Source organism: Hemitrygon akajei, chromosome 1, assembly GCF_048418815.1.
Source record: "Hemitrygon akajei chromosome 1, sHemAka1.3, whole genome shotgun sequence".
NCBI classification, from domain to species: domain Eukaryota; kingdom Metazoa; phylum Chordata; class Chondrichthyes; order Myliobatiformes; family Dasyatidae; genus Hemitrygon; species Hemitrygon akajei.
In genome coordinates, this window is record NC_133124.1 from 107,519,317 (window position 1) to 107,540,734 (window position 21,418).

Below are 21,418 nucleotides of genomic sequence, written 5' to 3' on the forward strand. Positions count from 1 at the left end.
TTCATTGCCACTGACAGGCCAAGTCATTTGGTATATTTAAAGCAGAGGTTGATTTGTTCTTTATTGGTTAGGGGGCAAAGGCAGAAGAATAAGAGGGGATAATAAATCTGCCATGATGGAATGGCGGAGCAGACTCAATGGGCCAAATGGCCTAATTCTGCCCCTATGTATTATGGTCTTCTGCTACCAGTTGTTTATTTTTTTTATTTCATTCCTCTCTCTTCCTAGCTAAAGAATGAAACACAAAAGAGACATTTACCAGCCACCTCAGAGGTTGAACAACTGACCGTGTATGCACTGCACTTGTGTGAATGCCTCTTCGATCCATATCAAATCTGGAGGCGACAATTGGGCGGGTAAGTAGGTGCAATGCGGATGCAACTTTCTGTTCATTAATAGATGTTCTCTCATGCTGTGCTTGACAATCTTCCATTTCATTCATACTGTTAATCCAAGTTAGTTTAGAACTCTGACTGCCCAGCCCTTCCAAATAAATGCTTGCTTCCTCTTTTCGTCAGACCTCTCTCTGTGACCCAGTGAAATTCGCTTTGTAATTCCGCTTTCCTTTGATTACTGGCTTTGGAAAGCCACCTTCATGTCCGCTGTGAAATCCTTATTTAATTCATTTGTTTTGCCCATTTATCACCCTTTTCCTTTGGTTTTTCTTGGTACCCTGAATTGAGAGTTGAGACAATCACATGTAACCAATCATTCAAATGCAAAAAGAACTGAACAGTAATTGTTCCTGACTTTGTTGTTTCTTGAGTTTGAAAGGTTGAGGAGGCACAAAATCCAGGACCCTCACTGCAAGTGTTAAACTAAACAACTGAAGTTTTTGAGATTGCCAAATATTCTGTTCCAAGCATGGACTTGGGGCTTGGGGTGACCAGCCACACAATCCATCATCTAGGAGTGGGGTGAAGAGGATCTATGGTTTGGTGAGGAGGAACAGTTAGGGTCAGAATTAGTGGGGAGCTAGTGGTTGGAGTCATGCCAGATGTGTGTTAGAAGGGTGGGCATGGTGGTTCTGCTGAGGGATGACAGAGAAGTAATTGACATCTGGCAGACCACACTAGCCATCACAAAAAAACTTACGTTTTCCTAAGAAATCATGGGCCAAGTTCCTCTGAAATGCACAGGAAATAACTTCATGGCATGCACCATGATAGAGAAATTGTGTGAGGATGCAAGGCATTTCATCCTGGTCAAAGTGACCTGTACAGACTTAGAAGATGGTTGTTATCGTGTTTCAGTTTGGGGGAGAAATTGATTTTTTCAATCAGAGCTCAGTGGGAAAATACATGCAATTGAAGTTCTTTCAAAGATGTTAAAAATAATCAGCAGCTTTGACAGGTTAGTTGTTGGAAAACTAATTCCTCTGGTGTGCAATCCGGAGAAAGGTACCTTGCTTAGTTCTATAAAGCTCTGATTCAGTGCAGCCCTCTTCATTGACTACACTCTGGTGTAGGTACCATCCTATAGTTAAAATTAGCTCAAGCTGCATGCTGCCTGGGGACCAGTTGCTGTTCCAGGAGCCTGACACAGATCATTAACACCTCACAGGCTTCAGCTTTTCAGATCAAGATCTGATAAGGGCCCTGATGAAAGATCTCGACCCGAAATGCAACTATTTATTCCCCTCCATAGATGCTGCCTGACCAGCTCACTGAGTTCTTCCAGCATTGTGTGTGTGTATTACTGCAAATTCTACAGACTCTCTCATCAGCTCTGTTGGAATTGATGGATGCTGCTGTCCGTTTGCATGTTTGCATAGCTCTCTCAAGCCCAGAGACTTCACACTGGTCACCAGCTCAAGAATGCTCAGTTCCATTGCATCCAACAAAGTGGTGAGATAGATGAGAGGCTGCTGGTCTTTCTGCATGTGGTGAGTACTGTCAGCCCACGCTCACCAGGTTGGCCCAGTTGTATCCTGAATTCCAGTCTGCAGTGTGGGCTGGTTGCATGGTTTGCCCCAGCCCTCACAGACAGCTTCTCCACACTGTGTTGTGGGTGATTCATTGTGGTGAGAATGCCAGTGGAGGGTGGGGACTGTGCCTGGCCCCTGACCGAGCAGCACTGACTGGAATGACTATTTATGTACAATGGTACAAAAACTTCTTTTAATGTCAGTTCCAATCGAGCTCTCGTTCCTGGGCTGATAAGTGAGGTACTATTAAGATAGCGAGGCTATTTTAAAGGTTCAAAGGTCCAATTTAATGTCAGAGAAATGTATACAATATACATCCTGAAAAGCTTTTTCTTCACAAACATGAACGTGAAGTTATCCTGATGCATGGAAATCCTGAAATCTTGTTCCTCCTGCTGGAAAGGCTGAGGTCTTTGGAGTGAGATTAATGTTTTGTTTGGTAAGGATATCAGGTGAAGTGTACCAAGGCTGGGTAAATAGTGGGGTGAAAGTCTCTAACCCTAGCAGAACTGCCTCTCTTCCTCCTCCTCTGCTTTTCAGACATGCTTACTAATTGTTGCAAAAGGGAAAGAAAATTCAGGAGATTGAAGGGTTCATTGAAACGTATTTGTTCTTCCCTCACTAAAACAGTGATCTATCAAATCCCCCAATGGGCTGGGAGTGCCACATTGTTGTCCTGTCTCTTGGATTTGATATAAAGTCAGTGCTACAAAGGATTAACTGCCATGCTCTTGTTGATGGAATAGAATATAGTGGCTTTGACGGTTGGTGAGGAGGTGGAATCTTAACCCACAGCCTTCCTTCATCAGCAGGCCTGTGAGCAGGGTCATTGATCTGCCTGCATCGCTTGGCTGTTTATCCAAATTCCTAACTCTGCACTCCTGTTTGGTTCCAGGGAGATTATCAGTATGATGGAAAGGAGTAAATACAAGTTTGCGCCAGCTGTTTTACCTCAGGAATTCAATCCATTCTTCCATGGTAAGTAGAAGAGGTCGTATTGACCGAAGGAAATAGCTGAGAAGGTATTGTTTGGTCAGAATAAGGGTGCTGGGGCTGTGATATACAGTCGTTGTCACAAACAGAAGGAGGTGGCTTCACCAGCTTCAGAATGTTGACTGACCTTATAACCCTGAATCAGGCAGGCCCTTCAGCCCAATGAGCCTGTGCTATCCAATTACACACATATGGCCAACTGACATACTAAAGCAGACTTCTTTGGGATGTGGTAGGAAACCGGAGCACCCAGAGCAAATGCAAAAGTCACGGGGAGGATGTACAGTTTCCTGAAAGACAGCAGCGGAATTGAGCCTGTGTAGTAGCACTGTAATAGCGTTATGTAGATCACTGAAGTGATACAAAACAGACTCTGGATTTTCTAGCAGTATTCACTTAAAATTAACCTGAAATGTTTGTTCTGAAGTGTGTGACATGAGAAAGGAAACCGGAAGATTGGTTACATAAATTGGGAGGTCATGGTGCAGTTGTACTGGATGCTGGTGGGGATGCACTTGGAGCATTATGTTCGGTTTTGGTTGCCCTACTATAGGAAAGACGTTATTAAATTGGAAGGAATGCAGAACAGATTTACAAAAATGCTGCCAGGACTTGAAGGACTGGAAGAGGTTGGCCAGGCGAAGACTCTATTCTGTGGAGCATAGGACACTGAGTGGTGATAGAAGTGAATAATAGCACCAGGGGCATAGATAGAATACACTCACAGACCTTTCCCCAGAATTGGGGAATTGTGGACTCAAAAGCACGGACCACCCTTTGTGTAAAAACAAAAAGAACTCTCTTACATAAAGAGCAAACACGAGGAAATCTGCAGATGCTGGAAATTCTTACATAAAGGGTGTGTCTTTGTGGAATGATCTGCTAGAGGAAGTGGTAGAGGTACTGCAGGTACAAAAACAGTTCGATAGGTACATGGATTGAAAACATTTAGAAATCTCGCAAATGGGACTAACTTGAATGGGGCATCTTGGTCAACATGGATCAGTTGGGCTGAACAGCCTGTTTCTGTGCCTTATGACTTATGGTTTTCTGGCTCTATGGCCATCATCCTTTATACATCTCTTCTGTCCTTTTGTTTTAGTTCCCATTGACTTAAGTGAAGTTGACAATTGAGAGATAATATAAGAGTAATTGAGAGATAATAAGAGTTTGTACAATTTACCCTTCTACCAGTATCAAAATTACCTTCAACTTCTGTACATTCTGCAGAATCTATTTCCTATTGAAGGACTTGTTTGTTCAATAGAAATAGACTATAATTATTGAGGTTAATTTCTCCCATGGTTGTACTTTAAAGCCCTGAATGATATGGGAATATTGTACAAATACAACTTTCCCATTTGGCACTACTCTAACTTAAAAAAATTTTTGTTTTCATGATCTTGTAGAAAGTTTCCAGAACAGTCAGAGCTTGCCAAAGATGATTCAACTGCGGCTGATATATCTTTATGGAGCCATTATCAGTGGGAGTAAGGTAAAACTTGAGCAGTCATTCCAAACTGAAAACTTAACTAATATATAAAAAAAAGTACTTTTTGTTGGTGCTGTGTTCCTCACTCACTTCCTAGAGAGAGGACAAGACCTTTCACTTCTGTATTTTCCCTCTGGTTCCCTGACTTCCTCTCACACCCCAAAGACTCGCAGGTTGGTAGGTTAATAGTCAGCTATAAATAGTGGTTGTAGGGGAATCTGCAGAGTCAATAACCATCTGAGAAAATGGGTTACAGGAAAATACTGTAAGTGAGGGAATGGAATTACTTTGAGAACTGACACAGATTCAATGGGCCGAACGAACTCCTACATGATGGGAAAATATAAGAAACAACACATGATTGTTCTAGTCTGCTGCTAGATTTACCTCCTGGTTCACAATTCCACACTTTCCATCAGTCCCATCAATCTTTCTTATTGCAATGTTCATCACCTCCAACAAGCTTTACACTGAAGCAGAACAACTCTACAATAAAAATGGGAAGCAGTCCAAACTCCTTCACTTCCATTCCAGAACCAAAGTCACTCTGACCTCAGTGATTGAGCACAGGCACTCTTGCATATGTGTGTGTTCAAAAATCAAAGTTTTGCATTGCCCACGACAAAACCCCAGAAAACAGGCCTCGCTTTCCATGTCTTCCTCTCAGCAGAGGTGAATTCTACCCTATCTAGCTCAATCGGTCAGTCATCCTTCAACACTCCCTTGCACCCCCCTCTATCCACTAGCTACCTCAGACCTCTGCCTCACCACTCCCCCTGTCTTTTTATATTAGCTATTTCCTCTCTCCACTCTCACTTCTAATGCACCATTTTGACCTGAAATGTCAACAATCCCTCTCCCACCCCAACCCCACAGATACTGCTCAACCCACTGAGCACCTTTGCTGCTAACAGTTGTCATGTCCTTTCTTGTCGGCTCAGTGACTAAGTATATGCTGCCTGATCAGCCACACAGGGAACGTTGTCTGAGTGGATACCCAAACACATCAAGTGTTGGTGTAAATGCATGGTGGAATGACTGAGTGCATCACTCCACTTAAAGAAATTTATTCAGTTGAATTTAACCTGCCTGATGCATAACTTAAATCTGCATCTGACTCTTCTCGTACAGCAAAATGCACTTCTTGCCATCACCTCCACCTCAGTTGAGGCTCTCATGCTGGTTCTCAGGACCTCGTGTGACACAGGAACTCAGGAGCCGAAGGACACCAGACCACTGCACGTTGCCTTAAAGTGCCTGATTTCAATGATCCACATTCTTCATGCCAGTAGCCTTGACCAGAGGCAAGTGGAGATTAAGACAATTTTGGAAGGTTACTTTAAGTTGTTGAATGCTGACCGGCCCGTGCCCGTGCTGGAGGAGGGAATAAAAACCCGGCTTGAGGATGGGTTCATCACACTACGGATCAACATGCTCAGTAAGTGAAGATGCTTTCACATTTTCATATCTAAAAGGGAAAAATCAAAGCCAATGTTTGGAAGCATTGTTTCAATGTACAAGAAGTTAATTCTTCTTGGAAAGCAGTGGAAGCAAATGGTATTGATGCAAAAATTAAATTTCTTCCAGGAAAAAAAAGTGAGAGTATAGTGCATATGTACACTTAGTACACGTGGTAGTTGTAATTAATGGTTAACTTAAGGTTTCTAAAGCTCTTCATGACTTGTGTCAAATTTGAGCCTGTAATTACATTGATTACTCTAGAGCTGCACTTTTGGTGTATCATTATAGAATCGTGATGTAACATGGATGAATTAGATAGGCCATTTTCTTTTATGGTCAGTTCCAATGTTTTAATTCCAAGCAAAATGGTTGGCAGCTCAGCTGTTGTGGATGTCGTGCTGTCTTTTCATCTGCAGAGGTGACGAAAACCAAACTGAGCTTTTTATATTACAGGTTCTATCTCTGAAATGTTGAACTGTAAGGATCGCCCTGTGCTTCAAGCCATGTTCCTTAATAACAACTGCTTTGAGCACATCATCAGACTCATCCAGAACAGCAAGGTATGGACAGCTTACTGAGCGGGTCTGCCCCGTCGCTTGCTATTGGTGTTCTGTGCTTCTGTCTCCTGGACTCATAAAATTGAAGTTGGGCTGCGGAAAATTTTATTGAATGAATGAAAGGGAAAACTAGAAATGCTTGAATTCCGAAATCAGTATTGAAGATTCAAGAGGGATTGAAACCTAGGGTGAATGTGAGTGGGATCAACTGGATAGCTCTTCCAAAGAGCCGTACAGATACTATGGTCAGAATGACTTTCAGTGTTGCAAGATTCCGTGATTCCTCTCCCCATTTTCAGCCCTGGCTATGATTTGTCACCCGATTCAAGTGTCTATACTTCATGAGTTGGACAAGATGTATTCAGTGGTGACTTTATTAGGTAAACATGTGCACCTGCTCATTGATGCAATTATCTGTCAGCCAATCATGTGGCAGCAATTCAGTGTCTCAGAAACCATTGATCTCTTGGGATTTTCACACACAACAGTCTCTAGAGTTGACAGAGAATGGAGCGAAAGGCAAAAATCATCCAGTGAGCAGCAGTTCTGTAGGTGAAAATGCCCTAATTAATGAGAGAGATCAGAGGATAATAGCCAGACTGGTTCAAGCTGACAGGAAATGAACACAGAACGAAAATAGCCAAGCACCACAACAATGGTTCACAGAAGAGCATCTCTGAATGCACATGTTAAATCTTGAAGTGGATGAGCTACAGCAGTAGAATTCTACAAACATACACTCAGTGGCCACTTTAATATGTACAGGCTATTCTTTCAAGTACAAACTGTCAACAGGTACAAACCTACTTTTCTCAGTTGATACCCAAATTCTTGGGGAGTAGTTTTCAGTGCAGATGGAATGGTTGATTATCAAGCAGAAAGGATTATCTGATTTTATAGAAGCTGCCAGAATTTTAATAATAAAAAGGTTGTGTTTATTTATTTGTGCTTCTTTTAATGAATGTGAGTGCATAAATGTGAGAGTATCTTTTAATGATTATTGGTAGGTAAATTCTGGGGAGTGAATCTGAGATGATCCAACTCAATGTGCGTAAGTGACTAGACGTGAATTAATCTACTGCAATGGGCTGTGCAATTAGCCAGTCAGTGTGAGGACAATACATCTGAGCCAGTCAGTGTGAGGACAATACATCTGAGCCAGTCAGTGTGAGGACAATACATCTGAGCCAGTCAGTGTGCAAACAGCATGTTTTGTGCATTCTTATAAGGAAGAAGGTCAAAGCTGAGTATATTTTCACTGTCAAAAGACATACTTAAAAAGAAAAACAGATGTAATAAACCTTGTTGTTCTCACTGCACATTTCGACATTGACTCTATTAACAGACCCACGAGATGGTGCAGGATCCAAACCAATTACAGAACTGATCCAGGAACACACAGGAGCAGTAGCAGAGCACCACAACCCTCAAGCCTGCTCCTCCATTCAATATGTCCATTGCTCCTCAGTTCCTCCTCCATGTCACTTCCCTACGCTCCTCAATTGTTTGCTCTTTCAAATACTTAACTAACTCCATCTAAAATAATTTGGCCTCCATAGCTCTCAGGGTACAGAATTCCAAATTCATTACCCTCTGAGTAAAGAACATACAAGGGGTGATTGATAAGTTCATGGCCTAAGGTAGAAGGAGTCAATTTTAGAAAACCTAGCACATTTATTTTTCAACATAGTCCCCTCCTACATTTACACACTTAGTCCAGTGGTCTTGGACCTCCAGAAAGTGTCCACAGCAGGGTGATTGATAAGTTCGTGGCCTAAGGTAGAAGGAGATGAGTTATTAACTTCAAACTTCCTGCATCCGTATGCTCCACGACTGCTGGACTAAGTGTGTAAGTGTAGGAGGGGACTATGTTGAAAAATAAAAGTGCTAAGTTTTCTAAAATTGACTCCTTCTACCTTGGGCTACGAACTTATCAATCACCCCTCGTACTGTGAATCTCAGTATTTAATGGCTGGTCCCTTGTCTTTTAACTATGTACTGTCATTTGAAGTTCTGCCACTAATGAAAATGTCTCTTTATCTACCCTGTCAAGCCCCCACAGAATTTTGAACGTTTCAGTAACTTCACCCGCCATTTTGCTAAACTCTAAAGAATCCAGGCCCAAACTATTTAATCACTCTTGATAGGACAGTCCTCATTTCGCAGGAATTTACACAGTGAAGTTTATTTGGACTGTTAAACTGCTTCATTCCTTGGGTACAAAGACCAAAACTGGAACCAGTACTGTAGATGCTCACCAGGATCCTGGATAACTGCAACTAAAATCCCCCTTTTCTAGCTTCAACTCCTTTGCAATAAAAGCTGATGTGCCATTTGATTATTTTAATGAATATGCATCACCCTATGCTTCCCACATTGAGATCCATTTGCCACTGTGACAAACTACAGCACCAAGTGGGCCCACAGTCCCTCAGCCAGTAACATTGTTCCCTGATGACCTTCTACCTTCTGATCAACTCCTATGCCACTTTTCATTTCCATTCCTTAGGACAGAAAGGGCAAACATGGACGACTGAGGACCTTGGAAGTCTTCCCAAGTTTCTGCAGTGAGGACATCTTGTTATGCTCTTTCTCAAGTATCTTCCATCAGAAATAATTTTATGATTAGACAATGAGTAGGAACATTTTATCCATCTGAAAATTAAGAAGTTAATTTGTGTTGCTCTGTTGTGTTTTGTGAGCTTTGTGTGGTTTCCAATGTCATGTATTTTATACATTCTGTTTTCTTTTTGTTGCTTTTCCAACCTCCCCATCAACCCTCCCTTGCCTCTCCTTTCCCTCTCTTTGACAGCTCTATGTAAGCAGTAGATCTAAGGATGACTGCAAGGGTGGGACTGACCTTACCACTCAATTATTGACTGAAATCAATCTCAGTAAGGTACTGCTGCAGCTGCTGATAATCTGAATGAAAATGAATGACCAGGCTTGATGTCAGCACGATGCAGTCATATATTGAAAAACTTTTCCCCATCCCCTTATTGTCCATGCCCCTCTCGTTCTCTCCATCTGCCCAATCATTCTCTCAATCTCATTCTCTGCATCTCCCTCCCTCTCTCATACTCTCCATCACCTTCTCTTTCCTGTACTCCCCATCTCCCTTCCACTCTTGTTCTCTTCATTCCCTCTCGTGCCCTCTACCTCCCCTTCTTGTTCTGCTGCTGTTTCCCCTTCCTGCTCCTGCCTACCCTCATTCTGTTTGCTATCTACAGTCTCTTTCCCCTACCCTTTCACTTAATGTCAAACCTCCTACAGCAGCAGAGAGAAACTTTGTAACCTGAGTATTGGAACAAAAAATTATTTTAAAGAAAAACAAACCTGAAAGCAGGTACTTAATGTATGAAATACAAGGAAGCTGCAGCTTGCTGATACCAGCTGGGGTGCTGATCCTATTTCCTGCTTGTGTGCTTGGCTGTCAATCATTAGTATATCTCTACTAGGCTGATTGAATTTCATGGTTGTGAAATAACTAATGTCATACCACAACAAACGTACACAAACTTGATTTACATAGCCAAACTTGAACAAAAATATACAAACCTCTTGTAATCTTAATCACAATATTTTATTACACTACCAGCATAAGGCAATGAAAATGTCATACAGATTTACAGAAGGTTTAATGTTTTGATCTGTGATCTGCTATATGTTGCCTGTTGATATTCTGCAGGAATGAGCAGCATGTTTAAAAGACCATGGACAATTTAAGCGAGTTTAAACTATGGCAGATAGAGATCAGCTTGAGTATGTGTGGGGTTTCCACTTGATTCCCAGCAAAAAAAAACAAATAAAAGTCTTTGACAAGCAAGGAGTTATGCAAGAGCAAGATTAACTCCCTTTCAACGTATTAACTTTTAGTAATGAGGCACAATGAGGAAAATGACTGCATTTTAGGAAGGTTAGAATATTCAAGATGTTAGAATTCCACTGTCGATGGTTAGCTTCATACAAAGTATTATTCTCATATCTGGAAACTACTGGAGTGAAGACAGTTTCATACAAAATGATTACAGATTTCTGAAACTGTACTTTTGTTCCCTTGAGTATAGAAGATTAAGGTCCAAGTTCATCACAATGCAGAAAGTAGCAAAAGGGATTGAAAAGAATAAATGCAGAGAAGCAATATCTACTGATTGGCAAATTCAAAACAAGATGGCACAATCTTAAATTAGGAGCTTAAGCATTTGGGAGTGAAGTCAGAAAGCACTTTTTTTTTAAAGAACAAGGGAAAGGAAATTCAGACTTTCTCTCTGAAACACTTCATGCTGGATTAGATGAAAATTTCAAAACTGGGATTGATAGTTCTTTTTAGGGATAATAACAGAGATTTGGATGGAAGTCACCAATAAATTTCAATGTCGAACAGGCTTGAGAACTTAAATGGCCTTGTTTATTCTTATCAGAGGAAATAAAGACTGGACAAACTAATTCATTTCACAAAAGGTGAAGTTTGTTGGAGAGAGAGAAATAGACAGAGAATAGAGCTTCATAAAGGCAATCATATAAGGTCACTATGAATCTCAGAATAGTATTTATAGACTACAAATGAAATGACCTTTGCAAATTAGAAGCAGAAACCGATTCCTATTATAGTAATGGACATGAAATGGATCATTGTTGTGGTGTGATGTTCATGTTTCTAATACCACTAAAACAATTTCCTGACTTTTATGGTTTGTGCAATGTAGCATATTGGTGACTTGTATCTGCATTGAAGCCATTGGGTACTACTGTCTGTAACTACAGGGGAAGGATAAGGAGATTCTCATCTGTTGCAGTTATAAAACTTGTTCAAAATGTTTTCCACAAGCACCTTAATTGCTGTGCCTTGGATAAGATTCCAGCAAGCATAAAGAATCACATAGGATGGATCACCATCCACAGATGTACATCGTGTGCAACATGTGAAATTCTGTTCATCAATAACTCTGGTAATTTACAGGCAGCCCTTGAGCACAAAATGACCTTGGGAACTTCTGCCTTTCCTCTAAAACAAAGGATATTTCCTACCTATTCTTTATTAAAGGCCCTCTTTATTCCCACTCTTCGCCTTCTGCAAGTCAACTAATCTTCTGTCTGTGCTAGAACCCTCCGATAATACCATGGGCTCCTATTGTGTTTAGCAAACTCACATGGCATCTTGTCAAAGGTCTTCTGAAAACACAAGAAAATAACACCCACTGTCTCTCCTTTGTCTATCCTGCTTGTTACTTCTCTTAAGAATTCCAACAGATTTGTAAGACAAGATATCCCCTTAAGGAAACCATGTCAACTTCAGCCTTCTTTTGTCATGTTCTTCCAAGTAACCTGAAACCTAATCCTTTGTAATAGACCCTAACATCTTTCCAATCACTGAAGACAAGCTAACTGGCCTATAATTTTCCATCTTCTGTCTCTCTCACTTCTTTAAGGTGGAATGACATTTTCAATTTTCCAGTCCTTCTGAACTATTCCAGAATCTAGTGATTCTTCAAAGATTACTACTAATGCCTCCACAATCTCTTCAACTTGGGCTACATGGGTGTTTCTCTGGTTGGCAAACAGTGGTGAGCGGTGTGCCACAGGGCTCAGTGATGGGCCCGCAACTGATCACGATATACATTAACAATCTGGAAGGGGACTGAGTGTAATGTATCTATGTTTGCTGATGATACTAAATTGAATGGAAAAACAAATTGTGTAGGGGATACAGAGAGTCTGCAAAGGGATATAGATAGGTTAAGTGAGTGGCAAGGGTCTAGCAGTTGGAGTACAATGTTGGGAAATGCAAGGTCATCGACTTTGGAAGGAACAATGGAAGATCAGGTTATTATTTAAATGGTAAAAGATTGCAGTATACTGCTGTGCAGAAGGACTTGGGAGTGCTTGTGCATGAATTGCAAAAGGTTGGTTTGCAGGTGCAGCAGGCTATCAAGAAGGCAAATGGAATGTTGGCCTTCATTGCTAGAGGGATTGAATTTAAGAGTAGGGAGGTTATGCTACAACTTCATAGGGTACTGGTGAGACCACATCTGGAGAACTGCATACAGCTTTGGTCTCCTTACTTGAAGAAGGATATACTGGCTTTGGAGGCAGTGCAGAGGAGTTTCACTAGGTTAATTTCAGAGATGAAAGGATTAGACTATGAGGAGAGATTGAGTTGCCTGGGACTGTACTTGCTGGAATTCAGAAGGATGGGAGGAGATCTTATAGAAACATATAAAATTATGAAAGGGGTAGATGAGATAGAGGCAGGAAAGTTGTTTCCACTGGTAGGTGAGACTAGAACTAGGGGACGTAGACTCAGCATTCAGGGGAGTAAAATTAGGATGGAGGAACTTCTTTTTCTAAAGAGTGGTGAATCTGTGGAATTCTCTTCTCAATGAAGCAGTGGAGGCTACTTCAGTAAATATATTTAAGACAAGGTTGGATAGATCTTTGCATAGTAGGAGAATTAAGGATTATGGGGAAAAGGCAGGTAGGTGGAGATGAGTCCATGTTCAGATCAGCCATGATCATATTGAATGGCGGAGCAGACTTGACAGAACAGATGGCCTCCTCCTGCTTCTATTTCTTATGTTGTTATGTAACTACTTCTTTCAGAACCCTGTGGTATAGTCCATCTGGTCCAAGTGACTTATGTACCTTTAGGCCTTTCAGCTTCCCAAGCACCTTCTCCTTAGTAATAGTGACTACACTCATTTCTGTCCCTTGATACTCTTGAATTTCTGACAACTGCTAGTGTCTTACACAGTGAAGACTGACATAAAATATTTAACTCAGTTCTTATGCCATTTCCTTCATTATTGTTTTTTTACGCCTTCTGTTGGCTTGAATAAGCTTCCTAATCCTCTAGCATCTCACCAATTTTTGCTATATTGTATGCCCTCTCTTTTGCTTTTAGGCTGACTTTGACTTCCCTTGTCAGCCACAGTTGTCTCATCCTCCTTTAGAATGCTTCTTCTTCAGGATGAACTGATCTTATGTCTTCTGAAGTACTCCCAGAAACTCCAAACATTGCTATTCTACCTTCATCCCTGCTGGGGTCCCTTCCAATTAACTTTGACCAACTCCTCTCTCATGCCTCTGTAGTTATCTTTAATCAATTGTAATACCAATGCATCTGATTTTAGCTTCTCCTGCTGAAACTGCGAGGTGAATTCTATCATATTTAATTCACTGCTTCCTATGGATTCCTTTACCTTAAGCTCCATAACCACATTTGGTTCATTGCACAACATCCAATCCTGAATTGCCTTTTCCCTGGTGGGCTCAACCAGAAACTGATCCAAAAAGCCATCTCATAGTCATTTTTCAAATTCCTTCTCTTAGGATCCAATACCAATCTGATTTTCCCAATCTACCTACATATTGAAATCCCCCATGACTATCATAACATTGCCCCCTTTATATGCATTTTCTATCTCCCACTGTAACTTGTATCCCACAACACGGCTATTGCTCAGAGCCATATAACTCCCAACTGGGTCTTTCCACCCTTGCAGTTACTTAATTATATCCATAAGGATTCTATATCTTCTGATCCTATGGCACTGCTTGCCAAGAACTTGATTTCATTTTTTACCAACAATGCCATCCCAACCCCTCTGCCCATCTGCTTGTAATTTTGATAGAATGTGTATCCTTGGAGGTTTAGGACTCAGCTATGATCTTCTTTTATCCATGACTATCAGATGCCCCCAACAATGTTTCTGCCAATTTCTGACTGCACGATAAGCTTATCTACCTTTTTTTTGTATATTGCATACACTCAGATATAATGCCCTCCATCCTGTATTCACCATCCCTCTTCTCAAATTTGTCTCCGTCTTGCCTGAAGTTAAATTCTTAGTTCTTTCTAAACTTTCTGCATTGTTTATTCTGGAGAATTCAGTTACCTCCTCTATTCTCTCCTTCCCTTTTACTTTTTCCACAGTTTTCCCATCTGCCAGTGCCTACATGTCACTGCAATTTGGCACTTGCTTATCATCATTATTTGCCCTCGATGAAATAGAGACAACTTGTTGAATGGCCCAGTCTGGTGCTACTTGCAATGCAAATTCAGATGACTATTCAGAGCCAATCACAATGATATTTTCAAAGGCGACAACCCAATTACAGTCCTGTCTCCTCATCTCCTTCTGCAGTCTGGCTTCATGAGCACATTCACAGTTGGCCTTGCTTCTGAAGTAGGTAGCTGCAGCACCACTTTATTGACTTCTTAAGGAGTTGTTGTAATAATCTGCCCCTTTTGTAGGTATTTGAGAAAGAATCGGATTCCATCACAGTCCACGCTATCAGAGTGCTGACAGCAATCATGAAGAATTCACCCTCTGCCAAGGTATGATATCTGGAGTTCCAGTGTCCTCTCAATTTTACCCTAACCCTCTCTATTACCAAACAGCCTGTTTTAGATCTTTGTCTTTATCTGCATTTCTTGTTATGCAGCCATATTCTCATAGGACAAAGAATTGAAATCAGGCTCTTCATATCAGGGGATGTGTTAAATCATATCATATCTGTGTTAAAATACATTAGCCTGAAATTTCTACTTAGCCGCTGTCTGTTTGTAATCACTTTCCTGTGAAATTTGCTATTCCCTGGAGCAGGTCCCCATTTGGAATGAAGAAGCGGATCAACAATTCCACTGAAATACTTTCAGGTGGAAATTTCTAAAGTATAGTTCTTCCAACCAATTTTTGGTCCTTCACTTCATCATCAGTCCCAACCCTTCAATGAATGACTTTAACTCATGAAAATGCAGATTGATACAACAGCCACTGGTTTTTGTTTCTTTACTGAAATTGCCATTGGGTCAGAATAGCATTATTGCTTTTCCTAAGGATTTTATTTACCATAAAGGAAAAAAATCAAAACAGACCATTACCTCAGTTTCGAAGGAAACTTGATTTGTCCTGATTTCTCAGTCTTTCAATTGAGGTATAATTACTAATTATTTATGATTCTTTCTGTTCAGCATGTTTTATTCGGCTCCACTGCAGAGCTTTTGAACATTTTCTAAAGATGGCATTTTAAGCTTACACAGAATGAGTCTTGCACTGTGCAAAGTGCCATTGTTGGATGAGATGTTAAGCCGAGGCTTTGATTAGCTTCATAGCTGGAGGCAAACCAGCCCTGGGCATTATTTTGAAGAAAGAATGAAGTGTTCTGCCAGCACCTGACCAAAATTTATTGCTCAACTACCACCACCAGAAAGGATTTCCAGCAGATATTTCTTCTTTGTGCTTCCAAGGAGTCCTTTGGCTGTTGTGTTTCCACATATTGCAACAGTGCTTGAAAAGTCCTTCATTGGTGGTAAAGCACAATGTGATGTCCTGAGACTGGGAAAGGCACTGCAAGTCTTTTTCACTCGCTTTTATCAGCTTTCTGATAGAGTTAGCAGATTACATTGTGACTCTTACTGTGTTTGTATATAGAAAAGAATGACCACAGTCCCATGTCCCGGGGTGATTTGTCCTTGCAATATTCATATATCTGCTTTAAACATCACTTGTGTTTTCTTTTGCCAACAGGAGGTGTTTAAGGAGCGGATTGGTTATTCCCACCTGTATGAAGTGTTGAAAAGCCAAGGAGAGCCAACAAGTCGTCTCCTGCAAGAACTCATGAACATGGTAGGTAGGGCTGGACACACCAAGCTGCAAACTAAATTTCAACAAAGCCATAACTGGTAATAAAATCTTACAGTGAAGTGGAAGAGAAGACAGTGGGATCTCACTTGGACTGATCTTCCGCTTGGGCTCTGGGTGTTTTATAGAAACATGAGAAGTAGAAGCAGTGGTAAGCCATTTGCCCCTTTGCACTTGCTTCACCATTCTATCAAAATCTAGGTTTTTCATTTACCCCAGTGATGCTTCTCTATATGAAACCCATAGCCCTTGATTCCTTACTATTCAAATTACTGGAAAACCTACAATCTATCTTTCATTACCAGTTATGTTGAGGATAAAAGTGATGGCCACTGTTGTGCTTCCAGCTTTTCTGAATGGGTTAGTTATGTGAGTGCTTACATCTCGTGATGGTTCCCTTCTGTTTGCAGGCCATTGAAGATGAGAACATGACCGACCTCACAATGATCAACAATGAGCAACCCTTATTAATCTTGGTGCAGTGGATTCCTGATCTGAAGTCCCGTGATCTACAGATCTTTGTCTCTGAGTGGCTAAAGAAAGTCTGTAATGCCACGCTGTGGACGCGTGCGACTTGTGTAAAAGCTGGAATGCTTCCCACTGTGCTGACATCTTTGGGCTGCCACGCACAGCTCGACAGGAAGTGCAGCGAGAACCTTATTGACCTTCTCCAGTCACTAGGCAGTCTCTCCATTCAACCTCCAGAGCTTCGGCAGTTGATAAAGCTTCTTCGGACCGATGACAGCAAAGCACACCCGTACACCACCCGTGTGATTCGGGCCTTGTCAGCGATGGCAAGGAAAGATAACTCAGAAAGTGTGCTGCAGTATTTTGACCTGACTCCCAGCATGGCAGGAATAATGGTTCCCACCATCCATAAGTGGCCTGGTAATGGCTTTGCATTTCATGCATGGCTCTGTCTGAATGAGGAACAAGAGGACTTTTACTTATTACGAAAGAGGCCAAAAAGGAAACAACTGTACAGGTAGGAATTGTAAATGATAATTGCAAATGAGAACTACCAGTTAAGATATTACCAACCTGTATAAATACAAATTGTCAAATGTTATTGACCTGTACTGTCAGGAAATATCAAAAATCAACCACTTGTAAGTGTTAATTGCTAATTATCAAAATCAGTATGTTCCTGGGAAAGCAAAATTATGCTAGTCCAATTTATTTGACTCTTTTAAGAAGTAATATATATTGTGGATAAAGGGTAACAGGCAAATAGACTGTACTACTCCGATTTATAGAAGACATTTAATAAGGTGCAACACACAAGAATTATCGTGGAAGGTAAAAGCTTGTGCTGTACCAGAAGGTACTAAAGCTGTACTAAGGCTTGTGCTGTACTGACAGCAAATTGGGAAATGGCTGGTATAAAGAGGTGGGGGGTGGGGGGGGAGGTGAAGCTGGGGCTGGTAGGAGTTAGGTTGAACCAACTGGGGAAAGAGATGATGGGCAGATGGAGTCATATTGGGGAGAAGGACAGGTAGAATTGAGTGACAGTGGTTGGAAGTAATGTAGTTTGTATTTGGCCATATCCTGGCAATAGAAAGGCCGAGAACAAGCAGGTCGATATGGGAAAGGGAGGGGGAGTTGAAATGACATGCATCCAGAAGGCCAAAGTGGCCTTTGTAGACAGAGCGTACGTCCTCTGCAGAACAGTTACCTCGTCCGTAGAGGGACGCACATTGATATTACAGACTGCAATAAACAAGGTTGGAGAAGATGCTTATGAATCTTTGCCTCACCCAGAAGGCTCTTCAGGTCCTAGATCCAAACAGCATCACTCAGTGGCACATGATATGCCAGCGAGATGAACAGTCAAACAGTAGATGGAATTTAAGACAGAGAAGCATAAAGTGATGAACATCAGCTGAAAGGACTTAAGAGGAAATATAGTTCTAATGACACAGTTCTAAAGTGTGTGTCTGGTGGTTGGAATGCCCAGATTTTCAAGATGGCAGGACATACTGGAAAGCAATCAGCAAGGTTTATGAGATCTTGGGCTTTATAAATAGAAATACAAAAAGCAGTCAAATCATATTGAATTCTAGATAGATCACATTTTAAAACATTCAGAGATTTATAGGAGTATTTTCTGGAATGTGACATTTTAGCAGCAACACAAGGAGTCGTGGGGATAGGTGCAGGAGGTGTACATGATTGTAACAGATAGGTAACGAATATCTGCGCCTCCTAGCAGGTGGAACAAAGAAGAGGGGACACTGATTTAAGGTTTTCAGCAAGAGAAGTGGTTAGGTTGGAAGAGAGGAGAGATGTGAGGAAGAATTTCATTATGCAATAATGGTAACAATCTGGAGCATGTTCCCGGCTATGGTCGTTCAAGTGGAAACAAATAATGATTTCAAAAGGAAGTTAGACAGGCACTTCAGGGAAATAATTTTGCAGTGATATAATAGGGCAGGGAGCTGTCAAAAGCATTGAAATGGCCAAATTGTCACCTTCCGGGGTATCGTGATTCTGATCACTTTCCCACAGCTAGGGAGTGACATGGGTTCAACGTTCAACAGCACTGACTTTGGTGGAGATATCACATTGGGTGGGCTGGAGGCTGGAAAAACTGTCGGATTGTTGCAGCCCCTTTGGAATTGGGGCTGAGCCACTTGGAGAAAGTATAACAAAATTAACCTACAAACGTTTGTATATATACTACTAGACCTGCTCTTCAGCTGTTTGTACTATTCCTTCAGACGCTGTCAGGACAGGAAGAGTAGAGAATGGCTTTAGAATCAAATGGACTGAGCTTCAGAAGCAGGCTTTCTTTGCAGAGCCATATTTGCCAGGGAGAGACACCAGTATCTCACTTGAGAATTCAGAAACAGTCAGATAAATGAAGTTAGCAAATCAGCGCATTCAGAAAATTACAAACAAGAGAAAATCTGCAGATGCTGGAAATCCAAGCAACACATACAGAATGCTGGAGGAACTCAGCAGGTCACATCGCATTGATGGAAAGGAGTGACAGTCGACATTTTAGGCCCAAACCCTTCATTCAGAAAATTGTTCTCTACCTTGAGTATTGGAAAATAACAAACCCAAGCTTTCTGTCCCGCTGAAGGGTCTCGGCCCAAAACATCAACTGTACTCTTTTCTATAGATGCTGCCTGACTTGCTGAGTTCCTCCAGCATTTTGTGTGTGTTTTGCAGTTAGAAACCCAAGTTTTCTAACTGCAAGGCACTCCTGAAATAAGGAAATGGATCCTAAAACTGAAAATGAAGGTGGAGAGTACAGAAGTACTAGGAAGGCCATTTAACAAACTGTTTTTCTTTTTGTGCAGTTTCTTTACAGCCAGTGGCACTGGATTTGAGGCCTTCTTCACCGCAGAGGGGATGCTGGTCGTTGCAGTTTGCACAAAAAGAGAATACATGACTGTAGCTCTCCAAGACTGCTGCTTTAATGACTCAACCTGGGTATGACTCTCCACCATCTCTTGCTGCCACTCCCCATCTGTGCTGGTTCATTTATTGTCAAAGCCTGAATTCTCTGAGAATTTGAAATTCTAGTATGGTTTCCCTGGGCTCCTTTAGAAAGCAGTTAAAAGACAACCACACAGGGAACACAGGCAAAGCCAAGCAAGCAAAAATCTCTCTGAAGTTTCATTTCCTTCAGCTGAATTTTGTGGATCATAACTGTTGTCGGGTTTTTGGTTTGTAGGGAACTGGAGCTGTCCTTGTTACAAGCCAATGGCTGTGGGATGGATGCAAGGGTTCCCCTAGAGTTGCTGCAGCTCAGATACTCAATCGCAGTGCTTCAGAGTACCGTAGCCTTCTTCTGCCTTTGATGCCAACACCACTGCTTTGTTAGAGAAGGTCGATTTATGGGCAACTCCTACAAAATAACATGAATAGCAGTTCTGTCAGACCTGTTTTAAAGATTGGCATATAAAAATGGAAAATAAAGCCAAAATTTGCTGAAAATGCTCATTAGGTCAGGAAGATCCTGAAATGAGAGAAACTGATTTAATGTTTCAGGACAATCACCCATCTTTGAAACAGTTAGTGGCTATATTACAGTAAAAAACGATTTTATATCCTTCCTTACAGAAGATTACATCAATATTAAACTTTTGCACAACATGCTGCTGGAGAGTAATATGTCAAATCTTCGTGTGTGCCAGCATAGATAAAGAAACTTTCAGATAACTGTTGTGTCTATTATGGTACTTGGTTTATTGCTACATTGCCAGAATGTGTGGTAACCATTGCAGGCCGTCCCCAGCAGATCCTTCGGTTGTGTTGGTTTCAAATGCAAATGACGCATTTCATGATCTGGTTTGATGTACACGAGATAAATGAATGAATCTGAATCTTGGTAAAGCATGTGCTTAACCCGTCACTCCCAACTTCACGCCCTCAAAAAGAAATTACGTGATATGGAGAGAAAAACGTTTAATTATCTGTCTCTGGTTTGCAGCACTGCATTGACATTGTCCACATCGCAGGACGCCGACCCTTCGGGCAGAATTTGGTGAATATCTACGTAGACGGCTACCTGAGGAAGACTGCACAGTTACGGTTTCCTTCACTTAACGAGGTAAGAGTGATCTAGATCTTAAACTTATGAATGTTCTCCTTCTTCACTAATATCAATAAAAGTTTTGGAAAAAAATAGAGTCTTACTATGCTTTTTTTTTAATATACTTGGAGTTCATGTTATACTTCAGCATAACCTTAACTAAGCAAATGCCATTCTGAGAAACATGGTGAATAATTTAATTTAGGTTTCTTTACATTTAAATAAGAAAAATTATATGTGTGTATTGTGAAATGTGAAATGAAATTCAAAAGCTGGTTTTCACATTGCAAGATCTGTCTTTGGTTTTGCTTAGATAGTAGATTATTGGTAGAACATTAGGAGATGTCTTCTTGAGAAGCTGAAGGACCTTCTCTTGTTCTGGTGTTCCTGTTCCATGTCTTCTCAATGTTGTAACTATAACACCGCTCTTCAAGAAGTAGAATGAAGCAAGAATGAAAACAAGGAATTATAGGCCAGTTCATCCAGTATTTTGGGAAATTATAACAGAGCATTTCAAGAACAGATTATTTTTTTTTTTAAAAACATGATTAATCTATGTTATCGTGATACATTTATTGAATGGAACAAAGGGGTCAAAATGGAACCAGTGGAGGTAATGTATCTGGAATATAAGTGGCATTTGATAAGGTGCCTCACAGACAATTCAGATTCAGATTATTGTCATTTAGAAACCACAAATGCAATGCAGTTAAAAAATGAGACAACGTTCCCCCAGAATGATATCACAAAAGCATATGACAAAACAGACTACACCAGAAAATCCACATAACGTTTGGC

At 41.0% G+C, this 21,418-nt stretch overlaps 1 protein-coding gene across 3 annotated transcripts in view; it reads left to right on the plus strand.

The window, feature by feature from the left end:
- nbeal2 (neurobeachin-like 2) overlaps nt 1-21,418 on the plus strand; it is a 223,152-nt gene that overhangs the window by 99,618 nt on the left and 102,116 nt on the right. For 2 of the 3 annotated variants that reach the window (XM_073049239.1, XM_073049245.1), the window contains exons 5-15: nt 229-356; nt 2,823-2,905; nt 4,330-4,415; nt 5,544-5,850; nt 6,327-6,433; nt 9,243-9,329; nt 14,685-14,768; nt 15,961-16,059; nt 16,485-17,059; nt 19,383-19,515; nt 20,519-20,638. In XM_073049239.1, the coding sequence (XP_072905340.1) occupies nt 229-356; nt 2,823-2,905; nt 4,330-4,415; nt 5,544-5,850; nt 6,327-6,433; nt 9,243-9,329; nt 14,685-14,768; nt 15,961-16,059; nt 16,485-17,059; nt 19,383-19,515; nt 20,519-20,638 (1,809 nt within the window). The remainder of the gene's footprint in view (nt 1-228; nt 357-2,822; nt 2,906-4,329; nt 4,416-5,543; nt 5,851-6,326; nt 6,434-9,242; nt 9,330-14,684; nt 14,769-15,960; nt 16,060-16,484; nt 17,060-19,382; nt 19,516-20,518; nt 20,639-21,418) is intronic. The other variant, XM_073049254.1, reaches the window with a different exon arrangement.